Source organism: Notamacropus eugenii, chromosome 1, assembly GCF_028372415.1.
Source record: "Notamacropus eugenii isolate mMacEug1 chromosome 1, mMacEug1.pri_v2, whole genome shotgun sequence".
Taxonomy (NCBI): Eukaryota; Metazoa; Chordata; class Mammalia; order Diprotodontia; family Macropodidae; genus Notamacropus; species Notamacropus eugenii.
The window spans coordinates 685,494,009-685,517,714 of record NC_092872.1 but is presented as its reverse complement, the minus strand read 5'-3'; the positions used below and the strand labels follow the sequence as shown (position 1 = coordinate 685,517,714).

The 23,706-nt window shown below is 37.8% G+C and overlaps 1 protein-coding gene across 2 annotated transcripts in view; it reads left to right on the top strand.

Moving 5' to 3' along the window:
• Positions 1-23,706, top strand: part of CDH8 (cadherin 8) — a 513,100-nt gene that overhangs the window by 330,286 nt on the left and 159,108 nt on the right. For both annotated transcript variants that reach the window (XR_011972824.1, XM_072635913.1), the window contains exon 8: positions 2,153-2,289. Coding sequence is in view for 1 of the 2 variants with exons in the window: in XM_072635913.1 (XP_072492014.1) it covers positions 2,153-2,289 (137 nt within the window). In the remaining variant the exon portion in view is untranslated. The remainder of the gene's footprint in view (positions 1-2,152; positions 2,290-23,706) is intronic.

Genomic DNA, 23,706 nt, shown 5'->3' with positions numbered 1-23,706 from the left:
TGAGTACATTCATAAGTGACTTCCTGAAAAAGGAGACCTCAGAAAAACTCACCAAAAGATTGTATACCTATTAAAGGGCAATGGTGGGATATGGTGGCCCCCTCAAAATTAAGTAAACCATCTCAGGTGCAGTAAGATAAGGGAGGAAGGAAAGAAAGAAGGAAGGAAGAGAGAAAGAAAGGAAAGAAAAAAGAGAAGGAAGGGAGAAAGGAGCAAAGGAAGGAAAGAAGTAAATGAGGTAAGATGAAGAAAGAAAAAGAAAAGAAGGGAGGGAGGTGTGAAACAGAAGGGAGGAAAAGAGGGAGAGAAGGAGAGAGGGAAAGAAAAAAGAAAGGAGGGGGGAAAGGGAGAAAAGAAGGAAACACAGTTGCATTAAGTGCCTACTTGTGTCAGGCATGGTGCTAAGCTCTTTACAAGTTTTCCCTTATTTAATCCCCACAAAGACCTATCCATCCACCTCGCATTTATTAAGTACCGACTATGTATAAAGCGCTACAGTAGACTCTCTGAATGCAAGATAAACAAAAATTCCTGTCCTCTAGCGACTGGCATATTAGTTTGGGGACATAAGTTGTAAAAAATATTTTTAAAATGTGATAGAAATGTAGGTATTGTCAGACATACAACATGTATCTATCTCTATATGTCTTGATAATTTGAAGAAGAGAAAACATTTCTACCTGGGATCAGGAAAACAAAACATATCCAATGGGAACTGTCATAAGAGCTGAGACTTAAAGATTGCTAAGTGTTCTATGAGGTGGGGAAGGGGAGGGAGTGTACTCTACAGTTTGTGTAGAGAGGATAGAGGCTGGTAATAAAATGCTGATTTCTAGGGAATAATAAGTATCCTAGTTTGGTTCCAATATCATGTGTGTGTAGGAGAACATTGTGAGATAAATCTAGAAAGGTGTTCTAGAACCAGACTAGGAAGGGCTTTAAATCTCAAGTTGAAGACTTTGTTGTTTTATCCTAGAGACAAAAGAGAGACACTGAGGGTCCTTAGAGAGTAGCGTTAGATTTTATTTTCACTTATGGATGGTACTTTGTGAAGCTGAAAGATGTTCAGAAGTGTGCAATGAGTATGGTGATATGGCTATAGATTAAGACACGTAAGAATCAAGGGAGCGGGTTATTTAGCCTTAGGGGAGTGCAAGATAACTGCGTTCAAATATTTTAAGGTTTGTCCTGTGGAAGAGGAACTAGACAGTATACAACCAGAAGCCACTGGTGAAAGGTATAGAGAAGTAGATTTTAGATGGCTATAAAGCAAAATCTTCTAACATTTACAATTGTCTAAATAGTTGCTAAATTGACTTGGAAGGTAGTGAGTTCCCCATTTCTAGAGGTCTTCAAATAGTCTTGATTTCTTCTAGGTGGAGATCTTGCAGAAGTGGCTGCTGTATTCCACTAAACATTTAAAGAAATGATCGATTTCTCAGAGTTTGTGATTCTATGAACTCTCAGTACATTTAACTTTCAATCAGAAAACTTTAGTTCCAAGACTAGATTTCTTGTTAATCTGCAGGGCCCACCAGGATGCTAGATTGAGCTGGATGCTGCTTTAGAATTGAACGGTATTAATTCTTACTTTCTAAAATCTTTTACTAGTGAATGGGGAATCATTTGTTACTTCCCTCCCCCCGCCCCAAGGGACAGGCAGAAACACATTCATATATTCTGGGGGAAGGGAGGGGAAGGCATTCTCTGATAAATAGAAGTTCTTTGGCAAGGCATCTATTTCCAGGACTGCTTATCAATAATCATGAGGCCCATCCTACTTTAAGGTTGCATGTACTGTGCTACAATCATTAGCAGTTGCTAAGAAATACTATATAAGCTGTCCAATAAACTTGATGGATTGTCTAATTAACTCTTCATCAGCATCCGTTTTTAAAGATGCTACCTACTGAACCTGATGGCACTTTATGACCTTCATGTTGAGTATACAGCTAATTACTCCTTGGACAATAATTATTAAGTTTCTTAAGTCTCAGTCAGTCATTTCGTCTTATAAATGATGAGGCCACCAAGCCTCTCACTTCATTTGGCTTCATAACTATTGTTCTCAGAGGATTACTTAAAGCCTGCTACAGTATGTACAGTTCATATAAACATATTTAAGTAGATTACAAAGATGTCCATTTTGTAGGTTTTCCATTGATCGGCACACTGACCTTGAGAGACAGTTCAACATTAATGCAGAAGATGGGAGGATAACATTGGCAACACCCCTCGACCGAGAGACCAGTATGTGGCACAACATAACGATCATAGCTACTGAAATTAGTAAGTGTCTGGGTTTGTCCATTCTTTCTATTCGATTTTGCTTCATTTCTGATATTGATCAAATGAAGTCAGTCCCTAGATGAGATTTCTCAGGAAAGGAGGGGTCACATTCTGCCTCTATGAGGAGAAGATCTATATGGATGAAATCGTAGATTCCCCAAATTATCCAAAGCATGATTTAATGAAAGGTGCTCCCTTTCAAATGTATCTCTTGGTAACTGGCGCCCAACACCTTGTTTTTGTTTTATCTAACAACTTCTAAAGGAAGTGACTTTTTATGGGGAATCACTAAAAGTTTTATAATTAAAATTCCATAACTAGATTGTCCAGAGAAGGGAATGAGGGAAGCATAAGATGTCCTTCTATTGGAGGAAATATTTCATCAACCCCTCATCCCTCCACCCCCATACCATTCCAGGGTATATCTTATATTACTTGAGAAACAGAAAATTCTTCTGTCAGTCAGAGAGCTATGCTGAAGCAGTGAGTCAAGTTTCCTACAAAAGAGGAATAAGGTGATGCTTCACATAACCGTTAATTCCTGACTGGAAAAGGGCAAACAAGTCTCAGCACAAATCTTTAGATAAGGATGTAAATGCAGAATTAGCCATGCATGATCTAAGCCATTAAAGGAAAGAGCACAGATATCAGTAACGAAAGGCAAGAGGAAACCTAAAGTGCATTTAAAATGACTTGTAAATAGGGTTTGACTTGTTTTGACTACTGATGTCATTTTATAACATCTATTTTCCAAAATCTCAGAGGAGGTCTAAGGAAATGATTTTGGGAAACTACATTATATTTGAATTGAGTGATTATTTAAAACCCCACTAAGTAACAGAGCACCCCAGAAAGGGAGGGAAATAAAGAAAATGGAGAATATACTCTACGACGAACGAGTTGAAATTGCTTCATGAGTGGCATCTCATCGGACAAAAGGCTTAGACAAATGAAATTAAGCTAAAAAAATAAATGTTAGGAAAGTTCATCTGTTATCTCATAATGAGAATGGAGAAGCTGTTGCTCATCCTCTTGTGTCAAATTCACTTAACAGAGGCTAAGATGGTTGCACTGTAGGCATTCCCCAAGTACTTAAGCAGTAATAGATCTAGTCTGCCATCACAGTAAATGTGTAAATCTCATTACTGCAACTGGGAGTTAGATGCACATGTGTTAACAGTAGATTAGGCTTCTAAAGTTGTTACATCCCTAATGGAGCTGCTAAGGAGGTAACCCACTTTTCCTAAGCCCCCAATGCACACCTTAAATTACTCCTACTCTTAGTCATTTGTTCTATTTTAATTACCATTGACCTAATATGAATAGAATGACCAGGATTTTAATATTATGATTTTACTACTTATAAGCATCTTATCTTAGATGTGAAGATAATAGGATTGGGAAATATTATGCAGGCTCCTTGCTGCCATGTTCATTTTTGAAAGTGCAGTTGGACAAATAAGCAATTAACTTTATAAAAGAGCATTTATTAAGCACTTTATGTCTGCCAGATACTATGCTAGACAATGAGGGGAGAATACAAGATGAACTGAATAATCCCTGTCCTCATAAAGTTTACGGTATGAGTGGAATAAGTCATAAGTCCATGAAAATACAATTAATGTAGTATGCAATAAGGTTTAGATATATGTCATAAGCAATTAACAATATAGCTCATCAGGAAAAGAGATGATTTCTAGCTGCAAAGGGAAATGTTAGATTTAAACTGGAGTCAGAAAAACTTGGGGATTTTCCCCTACTCTGTTAAAAAGTGGCAATGATGGTCTATAGCCCTTAGTTTAAGTTACAGGCTCCTTTTCTTGACATATAAAGCCCCTAGCACATCAATCAATCAGCGAACGCTAAGCACCCACTACATTCCAGGCACTGTGCAAAGCACTGGGCACATAAAAAGAGGCAAAAGACAGTTCCTACTCTCGTGGAGCTTACAATCTAATGGAGAAGATAACAAGTAGACAAATATATTCATAGCAAGCTATATGAAAAAAAATAACAGAGGAAGGCAATGTTATTAAGAGAATTTAGGAAGATTAAAAGATAGGTCCCATCTACCTTTCCAGACTAAATAGTACTTTTGGATGTTAGGCATTATTATCATCTCTGAGAATGCTACAGTCCAACCAGGTTGGCCTTCTTTCTTATCTACGGACTTCACCTTCTGCTTGATTCCTTCAGGTCTTTATGTAGAAGTTTTCTGGTTTTCCGGGTTTTTTGTTTGTTTGTTTGTTTTTGCCTATGCCTGAAATATTCTTTCCTTTCTGCCTCACAGTCTTTGTTTTCTAGCAAAGCTTAGCTCAGGCACCATTTGCTATCCAGATGTGTTTCTGTCCCTTCTATTTGGTAATGCTCTCTTCTGCTTCAAAGTAGGTTATGAGGATTTCTTGCTTTACCTGTTCTAGAATATAAATTCCCAGGAGCAAAGGATTGGTTTTTTGTTTGTTTGTGTGTGTGCGTGTGTGTGTAAAACACACGCACTACATATATATATATGTATGACTTTGCATATTTTTGTAAGTATTTATGTGTATATACATTTGTTTTTATGCCTCCACCACCTGATATAGTGCCTGGCACATGACAGGGACCTAATGTTTGTTGAACTTTAATGAGTTGTTAAATTGAGGAAAGGCTTTTTGCAACGGGAAAACAGTATAAGCAAAAATACACACAAATAAGAATCAGAGACTTCTAGAGTATTACTGCTGGAAGGTACCTTGCACATCATTTAATCCAAGCCTCTCTTTTTAAAGACAAAGAAACTGAGGTTCAAATAAGAGGGAAGGTGATTGGTTCCAGAACTCAGCACTAAATAGAGGCCAAAGCAGGATCAGAAGCAAGTTTTCATGTGCAGTACTCTTTCAGGGTAAATTCTTAATACATGAAGAGGATCTTAGCTCCAGTGGAGGGTTCCACTACATGGATTTGGTGAGAGACAAGGCTAGCAAGAAAGCCCGGAGCCTGATTGTGGAATGCTTTGAATTTCAGGCTAAAGAACTTGAATTTTATTATATAAATTGTTGAGGGGCTATGATGTCTGGGATGTCCAGAATTGGCCTGTAGAAAGAATAATCTCATAGAGGCAATTGCAAGGAAATAAAACATTGGGCTAGGAGCAGGAGTTTTGTGTTCTAATATCAGCTCTGTTAATAGTTAGCTGGGGCAAGTCACTTACTTATCTCCTCTGGGCTTCAGTTTTCTCATCTATAAAATGGTACTATAGGACCAGATGATTTTAGGGTCATTTCCATCTCTCTAAGACAATAAAAATAAAAAATTCAACAAATAACTATTAAATATCTCACATACCTGACTCTGGGAATAAAAAGGACAAACATGAAATAGTTCCCACTCTCTTGGGGATTGCATGGTACTTAATGGCTTTTGCATGCAGACAAGTAGGTAAATTCAAAGCATCTATTAAATAAAACAAAGCAATTTTAGAAAGGGAGTCTAATAAGAGGAGAAGGGATATCAGGAAAGACCATATTTAGGAGATGACGCCTGAATTGTTCTTTTCTTTTCTTTTGATGAAGAGCTTCTGCGAGACGGAGATGAGTATAGTTAGGTGAGTCTGTTGGATGTGAAGAGAGAGGATGGAAGGTGGGAAAGACAGAGGCAGGGAGATTATTTAGATGGTGGTAGTGAGAATAGAAAGGGAGAAGCAGATAGAAGAAACATGATACAATAAGAATCCTTACTATTTGATGTTTGGTTGACTTAATATATATATAATGTATGGTTATAGATGGTTAAGGAATTGGAAGAATCAAATAGACTCCAAGATTTTGAGCCTGCAGGACTGGAATCATGGTGGTGCCATTAACAGAAAGCAAGCTATGACTGGTCACCAGAATTAGTTTCTAAACAGGAGACACATAATTGACCATTAAATTAAACTCCCCTGTGTTAGAGATAATGCATTACTGTGGGCTACTACTGTGCGTTGAACACATTATTGCAAATAATGCTTTCTTGTTAATTACTGCTAAATCTAGTAGGGAAATGCCAATTTGATAGCCCTCAAGGAATCTTTTCTCTTGGCATTCAGCCTGGATGACAGAATTATTGTTTTCATCCAAACCAGACTACATGGAAAGAAAGATACCACTTGTGTGAGCTAATAACTCATGCTTAGTATTCAATTCACCATGTAAACTGGGCCATGGATTTTCAAGGGAGCTGATTACCTTCTAGATACTTTTAGGATGAGATTAATCAGAAAGTAGTTGTTCCAGGAAGGTTCCTCTAACAACTTGTTTGTTTGTTTTTTTCACCCTAAGACTATCCTGTGTCTTTCACCCTGCCCTGGTGGTATAAGGTTCATTGATTTGATTCATCCTAGAATCCCAGAGCTCAAAGGGAGTTCAGAGGTCCTCCTATTCAATTCTTACCTGAATTTGGCAGCCCCTCCATGCCATGTGCATTGTCATCATCCAACCCTTGCCTGAAAAGATTGATTTATAGTATTGTAATATCACAGATTTAGAGTTGCAAGAGACCTTAGAGGTCATCAATCTCTTTATTTTACGGTTGAGCAAACAGAAACCCAGGGTCAGAGAGCTAGCTAGTAAGTGTTGGAGGCAGGATGTGAGCATAAGTTTTCCTAACTTTAAGTCTGACCCTCTATGTACTACACCATTGACGGCCATTCCATTCATAGATAGCAAACTGTCTCCTGAGGTACTCATTCTTGAACACTGCTAAATTAGTGAACTTTGCCCCAGATTGAGCTGAAATGTACCTTTTTGTAAATTCCACCCAATCTTTCTAGTTGTGCCCTCTGGAGAAGAGCAGGATATATTCTAACATTTTGTTCATCCAGAGAAGAAGAAGTCATATATTCTAATAGTGGTTTATAAGACAGAAAGGTGACAAAGGCAGAATTCGCAATGATATAAGAAAAAGCTTCTAAACAATGAAAGCTATTCAAAAATGGAATAAGCTGCCTTAGGAGGTTCTGAATTTCCCTGGAGGTCTTTAAGAGGAGACTTTACATCTACTTGTTGGGGTTATTGTAAAAGAGATTCCTGTAGAAGTATGGCCTGATTTAAATGTCCTGCAAGGTCTCTTCCAATTCTGAAGTTCTGCAGTTATTTAATACAGTGAAGATAAGAGAGTTAAAAAACAAAGCAAAACAAGCAAAAAAAAATTACACCACCATGAACTGTGTTTCGCTGCTGGATACACAGACTGACAAGGCAAGAAGGTCATTTCTGATGTTACATTCCTTAGTGTGGAAGGAGAGGAACATGATTTAAACCACACTGTACTTAACTTTACATTTATTTCTACACCACATTGGAGGAATGAAAACTCAAGAGTGTCTACAGTTAGCTGGTTCAGTGGATAGAACACTTAGCCTGGAGTGAGGAGAACTGAGTTCAAATCCAGCCTTGGATACAAGCGACATGACCCTTTGGTGATTAACTTCTGCCCGCCTCAGTTTCCCCAAATGTAAAATAGGAATTGTAATAGAATCTACCTCCCATGATTGCTGTAAGCATCGAATGACAAAATATTTGTGAAAGGCTTAGCACAGTGCCTGGCACATAGGAGATATTTAATAAATCCTTATTTTCTTCCCTTAATAAAAGCTTGTTGATTGGTTGAATAAGGATTTGATGGCTGTCATTTTATATCAATGTGTGAATTGGATTGAGGAACAGAAGGAAACCTTAGTTTAGTAAGGTTCACTCTCCTCTTCAGTAAAACTCTCAGGCAGATAGACACACTTGGGTTTTAAAACGATTCTTTCCTGAGTGATTGAATGTTGCACTTCTGGGGCAGAGACTAGCATCCTCTCCTTGTTAGGAAATTGTGGGGCAGTGACTGTACTCTCAGGAAAGTATCCCCGCAGAATGCTAAACAACCTGGGGAGTCAGAGGCTGTTAGAAAGGTGCCTTCAGAGAGAAACCTGAAGTCCTCCTTCTCTTTCCCCAAGGGGTCAGGCTTCTTCTGATTGAGGAACCTCTATTCCCCATACCTTCCTAGAGACAGTCCCTGAATAATGCCAGCACACACCTCATTACCCAACAAGCCAGTTTATCACTGGATCTGATCTGTATTGAGCAAGCAGAAGCCAATTACAAAAGAGCCAGGGAGAAAGAAACTTAAACCACATCTTTTCAGTGAAATCCGTAATCCCAAGCACAGCTGTGAAAAATGAAAAAAAATGTCTATTGTACTTTATCAACTCCCCACTTGCCTTCCTCTGCTTTCCCCGTGGTATATCCTTGGGCATTCCTAACACATACTCTGGCCGATGCTGGGTCAGGTTATCGTTTTCCCCTCTACTGGACTTTTAAATTTGGAAAAGCTTCAGTCTTATATCACCTTTTCATGACTTGTGTGTGTTCTTCCTTCGTTGCCGAGGAAGACCATGCCATCAGAGAAATGATGACATGACTGCACTTGACTTTGTTTTGAGTGAGGGAGGGCTGTGAAGGTCACCAGCCTCACTTCTCCTCCAGAGCCATCTGAATCCAGTGACCAGATATTCATCAGGATGACCGGAGATGATCCAGGATGAGGCAGTTGGGGTTAAGTGACTTGCCCAAGGTCCCACAGCTAGTGAGTGTCAAGTGTCTGAGGTGACATTTGAACTCAGGTCCTCCTCACTCCTGCACTAGTACTCTATCCATTGCACCACCTAGTTTTCATGACTTAGGAGCCTCAGATATGATGGGGCTGTTTCTAGGTGCCCTCATTAGTGACTGCCACATTTCCTGGCCTTTCTTGCCCACCTAGAATAGCATGTCACCATATACCTAATACATAAACAAATGACCCTGGGCTTCTGATGCAGTAACTTAAACCCTAAACCAAGAGAGGGGAGATCAAGGTCTGAATCTCAGCTTGGCTATTTACCACCTGCATTATTCACTTTTGATGATCAATTTCCCTCTCTGGATTGCAGTTCTATCCTCTGAGTCTCCTTTTGACTCTACCAATTTGGGAAATGTGGTATAATGGAAAGAATCCTGCAATGAAAGAATACTGGAGCTGGAGTAAGGGGACTTGTCTCTAAATGCTGACTCTGTTGCTTATCTATGAGACCTTGGAATAGTCATTTTAGCTCTGTAGACCTATATTATTATTTCATCTGTTAAATTGGGGTGGTGCTCTTCCTAAGTTTTCAAAGGTCTTTCCTAGCCCAAATCTCATTCTCATGTCTACCAGCTCCATCTGCTCTGCAGAAGTTGAAGAAAAAGGACTTTTAGGGGACTTCCTAACATTCACCTTCCGAACCACAAAAACACTTTAAGGGTCTCCAACCTACTTAAGACCAATAGATAAGCCATCTTCAAATGTCTTGGCATGAGTTTCCTACTCTAGTCATAAAATGACGCTTCAGTGCTTCATCTTGAAACAACAGCCAGCTATGACAGATAGTGCAAGTGTTATTAAATCCATTTTGCAGATGAGGAAACTAAGGTAACAAAAGGTAAGGTGACCTGCTTAAACATATATGTGTGTGCATGCGTGTGTGTATATATATATATATACATATAAAATATGTGTGTATACACATGTATATATGCATATGTATGTACATATGTAGTATACAAATGTGTATATTTGTAGATTGTTAATTCTATGTAATTTAAAATTTTGGAGAATTATCAGGGAGTGAAGAGAGGTTCAATGACTTTTCCAACATGGCACAACTAGTATCAGAATTTACAGGATTTCAATACAGGTCTTCCTGACTTCTAAGCAGACTTTGTGATATGTTTCTTTGCTTATCTATTGATAGCTACCACATAAAAAATAGGCATTGTAACAATTTTTGAACTTCTGATAAAAGTGACAATCTTTTTTATTAACTGCCCACATCAAGGAATTCTCTGAGTATATACTGGTCTTGCTGTCATCTGCCTTTGTCAGACCACACATGGACTACCGTGCCCATGTGGCACTCTAAGAAAAAAAAATACATGGTTAACCTGACACTTTTCCAGAGAAGGGTTTCAAGAATTGTAATGCCTTATAAAGTTTGCATGAGAGAATAAGGATGCTGCAAATGGAGAAAAGAATCTATAATGGGGAACATGGTCCAAATTTTAAAATATTAGAAAACTTTTCCTAGGAAAGAGGGATTTAACTTGCTCTACTTGGCTTTAGGGGGCAAATGAATTTTTGGGTTAGTAATAGGAGGGCAGATTTTGATTCAGTATAAGGGTTGGGAGAATCCGAACAATTAGGGCTATACAAAAATGTGATGAGTTGTTTTAGTATTTTATGAGTTACTCATCACTGGAGTTATTCAAGCAATAGCTGATCACTCAGATATGTTGTGAGAGATTCATTTCAATCATGATTTGGCTAAAGGTTGGACTAAGGAATCACTGAGGGCCCTTTTAACTTTGACTGTGATTCTGCAACTTCTGTGAGGAAAATGGATTTTACTGTTGAAGCAAGTTTGCCTGTGTGAGCTCTCCTCTTGTCGGAAACAAGAGTTCTGATCCCCCCTCCCCCACAGTCCTAAAAATAAGATTAAGAAAAATTAATGAGTGAATACAATTGTGAATTGACTGTACCAGCCACCCACTGAGGTAAATCAGTCTGCTGGATGGAGACCATTGGGATGGTGTTCAAGTGCACCTCACCAGCCAGCATATTGTAATCAGGAAACATGAGTTTAATTACAGGCTGGGGTGGGGGTGTGGGGGGCCTGGGAATTAAATATGGGTTAAAAGAAGAAAGACTGAATTGAATTCTTCCCTTACCTTATCTAGCAGGTTAGGCAGCATCAAGACAGCTAGCTGCCTTGTTTCCACAATTTTGCTTTGAGAAAAGAAACTCTGTGCTCCCTAAAGAAAATCTGTGTTGAGGAAAAGAATTCTATTTAAGTATTTTTTTGCTTAAATAAGCCCCATCATTAGGTTTTATGTTAGGCACAGTATCCAAATCTCTTCACTCACACTTATCAGGGTGACTATGGAAATAAAAATACCCACACTGAGCAAGCATTTGATTTCCTGCTGAACTGTTTTTCACATTTCCAATATAATTATGTTGCAGTTTCAATGAACAAAGAGTGAATTCCACAGAGTACCATAGAAACCCACATTTGTTTATTTAAGAGGGAATATAAAAAGCAACTAAGATAGGAAGTAATGTGCTGGGTGACTTGTCAGAGAAAATAATGTTTTCATTTTTTTTCTGAAAATGGGAGACTTTTTGGAAACGGTCTTTTGGACATATTAAAGAGATAGGGACTTGCACTTACTGGGATGTTAACAGAGGCATGAGTACTTTGGGGGTGGAGGGGAAGGACAAAGTAATGAAGAGAAAATAACAAAACTATGGAGTGGCCATGCCTTTCTTTCCATACTGGGGCAGATCTAACCCTGCTTATTCATTTATTCTTTCCAGTATTTCCGTCTGAAAGAGGGTCCAATGTTATAAGGAATGAAATGGGGACCCTGTACGAGCTTGCTAGTTTTAAGCTTAGAACAAAGCTTCAGTGTGTATATGTATAGATATGGTTATGTATGTATGTATGTGCATACATATATATATGTTATGTATATATGTATATATATTACATATAAACTTGTGTGTGTATTCTTTATGTAACAGTGGCAATTCCATCACCCAAAGGGGCAGCCTAACTGGCATGGGGAGACTGGCACATATCTCTCCAGAACCCAAGTCTAATGTTTAGCATACTGTTACTTCCTTTTCCAAGTATTTTCACCATTGGCATTTCTTTGACCCTCATATTACCCATTAAGAAGGTAAAACAAATTATTATCAGTATTTACTTCTTCACAGAAAAAGAAGCTGAAGTTCAGAGAAGTTATGTGATTTCTCAAGATCATATAACTAATAAAGTAAGTTAGATAGGTCTAGGATTCAGGTTTGCTAATTTCTACTCCACTATCCTTTCTGATGATAATATCATATCCCTGTGACTTAAAAAATTAAATACCCTTTAAGTCTTCTGAAGACTCTATGTTCTAAAATCTCTTCCCGCTCTAATATTCTTACGTTTCAGGTTTTAATATTTTAGGTTCTGATAGGATAGAGTGGTTAGAGTGTTGGAATTGGAGTCACAAAAATCTGGGTTCAAATCTCTCAATAGACACATATTAATTTTGTAACCCTAGGCAAGCTCCTTAACTTAAAATAACATTGGTTTCCCCATCTGTAAATTGACGATAATAGTAGCATTCTGTATGGAGAATCCAATGAGGTAACATATCTTAAGTGTCTTGGAAACTTCTCTAATACAGTATGTTTTATATCTGAAGGTTTCACTTATGCCCAACATTTTGGTTGTCACTCTGTGTTGGGAAAGATGCATGGTACAATGGAAAAGTAAGGCAGATTTGAAGTGAGAAGATCTGGGTACAGAATTTGGAATTTTATTATTTGTGTGACCTTTAGTAAGTCATTTGTTCTCTTTCCTCTTTTGAAAAATGATAGAGTTGGACTAGATAACCTCTAAGCTTCCTTCTAAGTCTATGATTTTTTTGATTCACTGTTCTGAAGTCTTTTTTTTTCTTTTGAAATATTTTATGTTCTCCACAAATATATGCCTAGAATCACAGCCCCAGACCACTTAGACTCATTCATTCATTCATTCATTCATTCATTCATCTATTTATCTGTTCATTTATTTATTGTTCTTCTTCCATGTCTAACTATTCATGACCTCATTTGGGGTTTCCTTGGCAGAGACACTGGAAAGCTTTTCCATTTCCTTCTGCAGTTCATTTTATAGATGAAGAAACTGAGGCAAATAGGATTGAGTGACTTGCCCAAGGTCACACAGCTCACAAGTGTCTGAGGCCAGATTTAAACTCATGAAGATGAATCTTCCTGACTCCAGGTCTGGTGCTCTATCCACTGTGGCAATGCTCTTTTATGCTCCTTGCCCCATTTTTTTCTTTCCTTTAAGGCTCTTAGTAATCTAAAGAGGACAGTAAATAAAAAGTAATGCCATAGTAATTCCATTTCTACTATTGATATAGATTTCCATTTACTTTGACAAATATTGTCATTCAATCACTTACTCAATCACCATTTGTTAAACACCTACTATGTGTAAAATATTTTTTGTCTGTAGATATCTCATATAATGACAGTTGTTTTTACACAGTGATGGTTTCAGATACCTGTGAGATAAACAAGATGCTACTCATTTTGTGAGTTGATAACCATAATGTACTTGGCTAATATCAATATTTTATGATGCATTAACAACAGATTGATAGGAGTAATAAATATTACAACAAAAGTAAGAGATGGCATCTGTTGGGCACAAAGGCCATCATACCCCATCTTGTCAATTGATGATATTTCATATTTTCTATGAATGGTATCACCCACGTGAAAACAAGAGGAGAAATTTGTCAAAAATATCCCTCCAATGGCAGGTTCCTTTTGAATACGACAAAAGGATTCTTAAATCTAGTCCTCTTCCCCATCTCCTAGACAGGGATGATCTGTCTAGATGATTTATCTTTTAGCTTGGACCAGGGTTGCTATTCCTCATTTTGGCAATTGTCGTTTCAGATATGCTCATTTTGGGTATTACTTTATGTCAGTGATGACCATGGTACAACGTCAAGTAAATATGCATTTATTAAGCATTTACTTATGTGCTCGGTGCTGTGTTAAGTGCTTGGATCACAAATGTATGCACAAAAAAAGACAGTTCCCACCCTCAATAAGCTTTCAATATAATGGGGGAACCATAAGACAAGGGAACTAAGAAGTGAGGGGGGAGGGAGAAGAAGCCCACTTGGGATCATGGTGAAGTCTGAAAAAATGAAGGATATCTGGTTTGTCCTTCCTCAAAATGGAGGTTCAGGGAGAAATAATTCATGGGAGAAGGATTAGAAGGAGGAGGAATCTTACACATGGTAATGAAATCTGGAGAATAATCCAGGATATCTCTAAAAGAAGACCCCACCTATGTCAAATTGTGAATAACTACAACCTAGTTGGACCCTCAAGAAATGCTCTCTTTTGGGCAATGCAGTTATGCAGAACTAAGTCCTATCACTTATGAATGCACCGCCCATATTGTGACGAAACATGCACTGACAAAATAAAAATGTACAACTATTAGCAAATCACTGTCATATGGATTTGTCATGCTCCATGCCAGTATATCTCAATGGCACTTGCAGCATGATGGATCTGCATAACCCTAGGAAGAATTATTTTGTGAAAATACTTTGTACTGACTGGTGTTGGGAGATTTCTTTTAAGGGAGCTGGTTTGTCGGAAGAAGTTGCTGCTTAGTTCATTTGCCCATGGCCCTCAGTCTTAAGATATGGAGAAGAATACAGGCTGTCTTCTACAAATATTGATTAACAAGAGTACTTAAGAAATCCTTTTGAGCTAGCCAGAGACCATCAGTAAAAAAGTTCTTTCCTTTCAAGACATTGCACAATAGGATGTCCTCCTTTAGCTTCTCTACAGGGCATTTACATGTCAATGGCTAAGAGTATCAAAAAGAGAGGTATTTGTGTCCTCTCAGAGCCACATCCCCTTCTCTTCTTGCATTTCTTTTTGCCCTGGACTGCACAATGCCTCCCCTTCCACATAACATTCAGATTGAAGGAATGGACTTATATATCAGCCTGTGTCCTTTGTATTTCCCTCTAGTAGAATTAGCAATGAGCACGAGCTTGAGCTTGGACAGATTTTGGGAGATAGTGGAGGGTAGAAGGAATTGATATGCTATGGCCCATGGGGTCATGATAAGTCAGACATGATTGAATGACTGACAACAGCAATAAATAGAATTCTGTTTCCCTTTCCAGTGGACTAGGCCATACTTAAGGCTATGAGAAGATCATCTTGTTTCTCCATATTAGGCATTGGTCATGTGCCAAAGAGAGTATTCCCCTAACCGCAGCAAGGACACATAAGTCATGGTTGTAGACACCTCCATGAGGTGTGCTAACTTGGATGGGGAAAACCAAGCTTTGCTCACCTCTTGTTATTCTAGGTCCTTTTAGCTCAGTGAAGGTCAGTGGGAATCTATGGTTATGGATGCTGAGGCAAGTAGAGAGGTCAGGGCCCTTTGCAGTCAGAGTTAGTTTCTACGCACCTATTCACTCAACCCCCAGCTTGTAGAAATAAAGACTGTGGAGGTGAAACACTATAAATCTGGGTAAGAGAGTTAGAAATTGTCAGAGGTCAGAAAGGATTATTTCATCCAACACTCTCATTTAGCAGATGGGGAAATGGAGGTGTATTATGAAGAAATGATTCCACTGTAGTTCTCCAGGTACATAACTGAGTAGAAAATGCTGGTAGAAGTCTCTTGTTTCTTCACATCATGTTACCCCATCTTTAAAAAGTATTCTTGTCTCACTTCTATCTCTAGCTTGTTACAAGGTTCCCCTGGAATATCATCTTCTACACTAGGCATTTTCAGGACATACAATCTGTGCCAAGGTCCCAGGGCCTAAACCTCACGTAGAAATTTATTTTATATTTCCTTATTTGGTTACAGATTGTATTTAACCATACAAAAATGTTCTCCTCTCACCACCTTAGCAGGTACTTAAATGACAATTATCTAACCAATTGACCATGCATGGCAGGAAGCCATGGTGGATATCATGGTGGATATTGTTGTCAGCCTGGAGTTAGGAATATTTGGATTCAGGTCTGGTCTCAGACACATTTACTGTTTTACTCTGAACAAATCACTTAATATCAAACTGCCTCAGTTTCCTCACTCATAAAAGAGGGATCATAATAGCCTATCTGACAGGGTTGTTATAAAGATCAAATAAGATTATATTCCTAAGATGCTTAGCACATAAGAGATGCTTAATAACTACTTTTTCCCTTCCCCACCCTGTCCCGTCCTATTTTTTCCACCCTCAAGAAGATAAGCTTTATGAAAGCAAAATATTTTGTTTTGGTCTTTGCAGTAAAACACTGAAGACAGTTCATGGAACATGCACCTCAACAAAACCTTGTTGAATTGACCTGAAATTTGAACTCAGGTCTTCTGACTCAAAATGCAGAGTTATACCTACTACAGAAGAGATGTCAAGCAAAACTCCTGAGTGCTGCTGGGACCGGATTAAAATATAACTGGGAAATGTTTAACAAAATAAATTTTAAAATGCAACATAACAGAGATAATGATAATTTGTTGTTTTATGAAGTCAAACTGTTGTAGTGGTATATCTTTCTTTTTCTTTTTTGGAGGCATAGGAGTTAAGTGACTTGCCCAGGGTCACATAGCCAGTAAGTATCTGAGTTCAGATTTGAACTCAGGTCTTCCTGATTCCATGGTGGGTCCACTGTGCTACCTACTTGCCCTGCTGTGAAAAATTTCTATTTGAATTCTACACCATCGTACTATAGCACATATGAGACTCTTTCTAAGGAAGATAGTAGGATTTATTATTTGTGATTTAGTGGATAGGGCATTGGACTTGAGTTTTAATCCAAGCTCTTTAAATGACTCACTAAACAACCTAGGGAAAGTCATTTCTTTTCTTTCCTTTTTTGAGCTTTCATTTGTAAAATGAATTTTTATCATTTGTGAAATGAGAGGATTGGACTAGATTGCTGCTAAGTTCCATTTGAACTCTAAATGTCCTACATTTCTATTTATTCTATCACTCCTTGTTTCCATCCTCTTCCTCCCCTTTATGGAAAATTTACTGTTTTCCCAAAGAAGCACTGATCCTCCAAAGGTTTTGACAGTATTTGAAAACACAGAAACCAGTAGCCTATGTGAGAATAAGTAAGATAACTTTCTTGAGGATGGGTAAGGCTATTAAAAAACAAATACCCATCATATTTCTAGAACATTTTTTCATTCAAATCCTTAGAAATGGTCTCCAGAGCCAGATTTCCTCACTTTCTGCCCCTCACTCTGGACAGATTTGCCTGCAACTGCTTCATCATCAGGGGTTCTTAACCTTTATTTGTGTTGCACACCCCTTTGGCAGTATGATGAACTCCATATAATGCTTTTAGATTCACAAAATAAAACACATAGAGTTACAAAGGCAACTAATCATACTGAAATACATTTATAAAAAAACATTTAAAAAAGTCAAATTATGTGCCAAAACACATAAGAAAATAACTAGGAAATTTTAGTTAATCATCTGACATTTCTTTTATACACGGGAAATCATCTGGATATTTTGACACATCTATATAGTTGTGTCCCCCCGGATATCATGTAATGAAGTACACAAGTCAAATTCTCCAGACCTGCAGGCCATCTTCTTGAGCTCCAGGAGTTGGCAAACTGTGACCCACTGCCTGTTTTTGTGCCAGTTTATGTAAGAGCTGCTGGATTTTGGCCAGAAGGCTCTAGTTTGCTGGTCTTTGTTCCGGTCATGTCAAAATATCTTCTCTTTCATCTGGGCATCTGGGAAATTGGCAACACTCCGAGGTGACAGCTATGATCATTTGGCTAGATATTAAGATTCTCCCTGCTTCTGATTTCACTCCTCATTTCTAATATTTATTTAATAATTTCCCTAAGTTCTTTATATCTCCTGATCCATAGCCCAAATTAAACGCTGTGCTCTTCTAATAAAGGACTTCTTTCTCTTTCAAATTACATTTCTTAGTGTACTCTCGTGACTGCCTTCTCATTCCTAACGCTCAGAAGGGTCATCGTTCTACTAAAAATTTCATCTGAAGAATCCAGTGCATTTCATAATGATGATGATCCCTTCCTTTATCCAGCTTAAAGCTTTTTACACATATTTCATTAATCCTTACAGCATCTTTCAGAAGTAACTAAAGGGCAGGTATTATTAGAACCATTTTTCAAGAGTAGAAATCGAGACAAAATGAGGGAAGAAATCATTTTCCTAATGTTGCAATAAAAGATTGACCAAAGCTCTCTGCAGTTTCTGGGCCCATGTTGCCTCAAAGTAATACAAATATTAGTTCATTAATCCTCAGAGCATCATTTTGCAGGTTTCTTTTGTTTCTTTCAAATTTTACAATGGAAAATATTGCGTTTGTGTCTTCAGAGTTAGAGAAAAGTCCAAATTAAGATATTTGTCAAGGTTACTTAGGCTTCTTGACCACTCCTAGCCTCTCCCTTCGCACTTCCTAGATTCTTTAAAAGACTTTTCCATTAAAAATCTCTCTGCTCTTCCTCAAACTGTGAACAGCAATCTTTCCTTTATCTTTGCCATTCTTATGTCTATACTTGGCGAATACTTTCATAGAATGTAAACTCCTTGAGGGAAAGGATGTTTTATTTTTCTTTTTGTATCTCCCCTGCCCAACAGGCAACTCTTCATTTTTTTGAGTTAAATTTGTTTCAAAAACAAGAAACCATGAAGACTGAGATCATGTAAAGAAGTTTATGTCATCATCAAAACTGCATCCAATTTAATCTGACACCTGTTCAAAGTTATGCATAATCATCTCTATAGTAGGTAGATGGGGGAATACCTGTGTAGAGTACTTCATGGGGATATCTAGGGAAGGATAATAGTGTAAGCAGAAAACTGAAAGGCTCAAGATGGATATCTTGACCTGAGGTATGTGAACTTTTTTTTAAGACATATTTGGATAACTATATTTCAATATAATCGGTTTCCTTTGTAATGTTACTTATTTTATGTTTTTTCTCACATATTTCAAGCATATGTATTTCAAACATTATTCTGAGAAAGGGGCCATATGTTTTCCAACAAGGTCCATGATACACCCAAACATATGAACCAGTGATAGAAGGATCAAGAATACAGGGTTCTAGATTAGTCCTGGACCCTCACTCCCTACAGAAGTAGCTGTCATTTTCCTCATGTGACATGTCTACTCCCTTATCTCCTCCTTCCCCCACATACACATGCTAGTTATTCTTAAAGGAGGAATAAGTCAGCTTCTCTAATCCTGAAATAGGATTTCCTTGCGCAAACACCTCTCTGAATTGGGGAGCCACCTTGAACCCTCTCCGTATATCACATACAGAGTCTAACTCCGTTGATAACATTCTCCACCTCATTCTTCCATAGTTCATTTATGAGAGAAAGTTGTGGAAGACTTTTATCATGTTGCTTTAGTCACTAATACAGGCATACCATGGAAGGGAGAGTAGAACTCAAAAGGTGTTGTCAAGGATGTAGTTGTAAGTTGACCTTCTGACAAAGTCATCATCACCCAGCCATTCGATGTCCTATGTTTCTGAAACTTCAGGCAGCTTGTTGCCCAGTCCAGTGAATAAATCTATCCTTAGTGTTATCCACAAAGGGAACAAAGCTGTTCAGAGTACCAGACTCCCCAGAATTGTACCACTGTGTCTCAGAAAAGATCTTCTACCATAATCTATGGTCCAGTTTAAAGAAGAACCTCCCAGAGGTCTGGACTTATCCTACTTTTATCTGCTGCCACCAGGTAGTCTGAGAGTATAGAAACTAGTGTTTTCATCATGAGAAGTTGCTGCTATGCTATCTCACAGCCCAACTACCCTGCTTTCTTGATGAAGGTTAGATCTTCAAAAGAAAGGACCCAGAATTCTATGAAGAAATATCAGGTGCTCATGGGAATATCTTACTTTGAACAAGAAGCTTAATAGGAACTATGTGTGGCATCAGTTATCTGAATCTTTCAGACAAAGTTGAGTTTAGACCAAAATAGTAATGAACATTGATAATCAATTCTCCACTTTATTTTGTGTGCACAAACATACCCCCATCGCTTACAAGAATTCTCTGACTCACATTAAATCCCACCCTTTTCCATACCATGGAGAACCATTTCCCAGTATTGTCTTAACACTTGTGCCTGAAGGGAAAAAAACATATGTGGGGGAAAAAAAGAAAAAAAAATCAATAAGCTCAGTGTGATCCCACTGGATTTAAGACCTAGACACAAAAAGTTAAATTATTTCTATGCTGCCATTTGAATTACTAGAATTCAAACTGTACCATTTTCTACTTAGATATTTCTGAAGAAATGAAGTTAGAAAGATAAACATGCGAAAAAAACAAACGTAGCTTGGAAAAAACTGCATAGTGTACTTTTGAAAGTTGCACTAGTATTTCATAAGATAAGTGCTGGTTAATGTTGGCCATCCTCCTTTCACAGGAAGAGTGAGATTGGGAGAACATAGCAGGAAAAACTATTATATTTGGATAATTGATCCCCAAATTTAACAGTACTCAGTTTCATAGGATAGATGGGATTTAACAGAGCCTTGACTAGAGTAGGGAAAGTGGGTCTTTGCTCCAGGTGACTGCAATTTATAGGGAAACCTCGAGAATTTCCAGTACTTCAACAGCATAGAAACAACTGGCCATACTTCCTACTTAGCGAGCAAAACATATGAAAGCAGAAGATGGTGAGTTCCTTCTCTCAGTGGCTAACCCCAAATGATCTTACTATTCTACCTCTACCCTAATTTTCCCACTTTTTTGTTCCTGGGAAAAGTCTCATAGCATCATCCGACAACTTCATTGTCCCTTTTCCCCATTGGAAATGAAGGTCTTTCTTCCAGTGTAATTGAGGGTGAATTTTGTGCTTCTTCTCCTGGACTTAACATTTAGTTAATTATTCCTCTGATTTAAAACTAAAAATTCAGGGTTGCAAAAATAAGTAATATCATACATCCTATCCGCTACATGTAATGAATAGTATTCTGTTTTACAAACTTTGGAGACAAGAACTAGCAAAGGGAATGGTAACTACCAAAACTGAATAGTTTTGGCATCAGTCTCTGTGTTCATCTGTAAAATGGGAATATTTTTACTATTTATATGACAGGGTTGTTGTAAGGATAGTACTTCCTACAATTTAAAATGCAATAAAAATGCGACAAAAATGATGATAAGGAGGAAGCAGATTATCCCATCTCCCTCCATACCACATCTAAGCTGATTGTCATAAGGTCATCAAGGCCTTAAAAGGAAATGAATCAAAATGTGAATTCTGTCAGGTTATATTTAATTAACATACAGCATAGTGTTCTGAGAGACACAGCAGACTAGAAAATGGATTCTTTTAATAGATACAAAAGCCTAGACAAGTAAAATGGTTACATTTCCTTCAATATCAAAAGGAATGTTAATACTTGAGAGTTTTACAGCTAATTAAATATTTCCACCTTTGTACTGGAAAGAAAAATTCAGTAAAATAGTTAGGAGAGGAGGTTTGAAGTCCTAGCTTTTATGTCTCTTTGTAAACCACTCCTTTTCCTGATCCTCAGTTTCCTTTTCTGTAAAATAAGATGTCCTCTTCTAGTTCTAAGAATCCACTATTATATCTTATTTAATCTTTATAACAATATCACCATAAGTGATCCCAACGTTTTTATTTTACAATATATTTATCTATGTATACATATATTTATTTTCAAACATTAAGTATATCTAATTTTCTTAATAATATAGTTTCTTATGAATTCAATAAACTAAAAATTAAATCATAGGTCATAGATTTACAGCTATAAGAGGAATTAAAAATTATCTACTCAAATAATTTCATTATGCAGATAAGGAAACTTGGGCTAAGAGAATGAAAATGATTGAGTAGTAAAAGCAGCGGGTGGCTCAGGTGAATGAGAGCTAGACCTTGAGTCAGGAAGATCAGAATTCAAGTCTGGCCTCTGACACTTATTAGCTGTGTCGTGCTGTGTAGGTCAATGAAACGTTATTTACCTCAGTTTATTCAACAATAAAATGGGCATGATAATAGTACCTGTCTCACAGGGGAGAATCAAATAAGGTAACATTTGTAAAAAAACTTTAGCACAGCATCTGGTGCATAGTAGGTGTTATACAAATGCTTATCCCATTGCGCTTTCAGTCCTTGGTATCAAAACCAAAATCAAATCTTTTGATTGCAAATTTTTTGTTTCTTTCCACTATAGTTGTGTTCTTTTCTTCGCTTTCATCTTTTCATCTCATCTTCATGATGAAAATGGGATAGTTTTTCTCTTTTGACACTTTTCTGTGCTTATAGAAATCAGCATCAGACAGATCTGTACAGACAGATCTTTTCTCTTTGAGGGGCAGCTAGGTGGTGCAGTGGATAGAACACCAATGCAGGAGTCAGGAGGACCTGAGTTCAAATCTCACCTCAGACACGTGACACTCACTAGCTGGGTGACCTTGGGCAAGTCACTTATTTAACCCCAATTGCCTCATCCTGGGTCATCTCCAGTCATCCTGATGAATATCTGGTTACTGGATTGAGATGGCTCTGGAGGAGAAGTGAGGCTGGTGACCTGCACAGCCCTCCCTCACTCCACACAAAGTCAAGTACAAGTCATGGCATCACTTCTCTGATGGCATGATATTCTTTGGCAATGAAAGACGAACACACATGATCTTTTCTCTTTATTGTTTCCTTCATTTTTTTTAATAGTCACTACATGGCACAGGAGATAGAGCACAGGGCTTGGAGTAAAGAAGAACTGTTTAAATCTAGCATTTATGACCCTGGGAAAGTCACTTAGCCTTTGTCCACCTTGATTTTCTTAACTGTAAAATGGGGATAACAGCAGCACCTTTCACTGTTGTATGGATCAAAAGAAATAAAATGTGTAACCATGTTTAATAAATTATTTTCCTTTCCTTGCCCTTTTCTCCAGCAAATCTGGATCAAATAGGTCCAAAAGTCCTTTCCCATCGTACATTTGGAGACCAGTTAGTGGATTACCACCTCCCCGACCTCCCATCTTCGATACCATGGGTCTTTGCTCCCTGTAATCTTATATTCATAAACTTCTAAAATCTCAGAGTTCAATTATTTGAACTAGAACCTTTCAACAACAGTCCCACCAGGTGATCATTCATTCTCCTCTTGAAAACCTCCAGTGGTTAGTCCTGTGTTATGTCTCAATGCATATCCCATTTTAATTGTGGATGATTATAATTTTTAGATTATTTTTCCTCTCCTCTATATTGCAAACTACAACTTGTACCTCTGTAACTTTGATTCACTGCTCCCACCCCAAATCCTTTTCTTCAGGCTAATCATCCCTTCGTTCTGACCTTCATTGGATGTGATTTCTAGTCTCCTCACCATCTTGGGTCACCCTCTAGTAGACACGCTCCAGCTTGTCAATGTCCCCCCTAATATATGGTGCCCAGAAGAGAATACAATATTCTAGATGCAGTCTGACTGGGACAGGGGAGCAGTGAGGTTATCATTTGCCTAGTTCTAGACACTCTACTTCTATTAATGTAGTTTAAGATTTCATTAACCTTTGTGGCCTCTATGTCACAATTTCACTGAGAGACTATTATGTATAATGTTCCCTGTTACAGCTTTGCCATAGCCTAAATCTCTTGTGTCCTGAAGTTTCCTAGACACCTTTTTAGTGTTTTCATCCTCTAATCCATTAATGTCTGCTTTATGGATATAAACCTCTATGTTCCTTTTTTATATAACTTTCCTTTGAAAGTCCTCAGCCTTTATCTC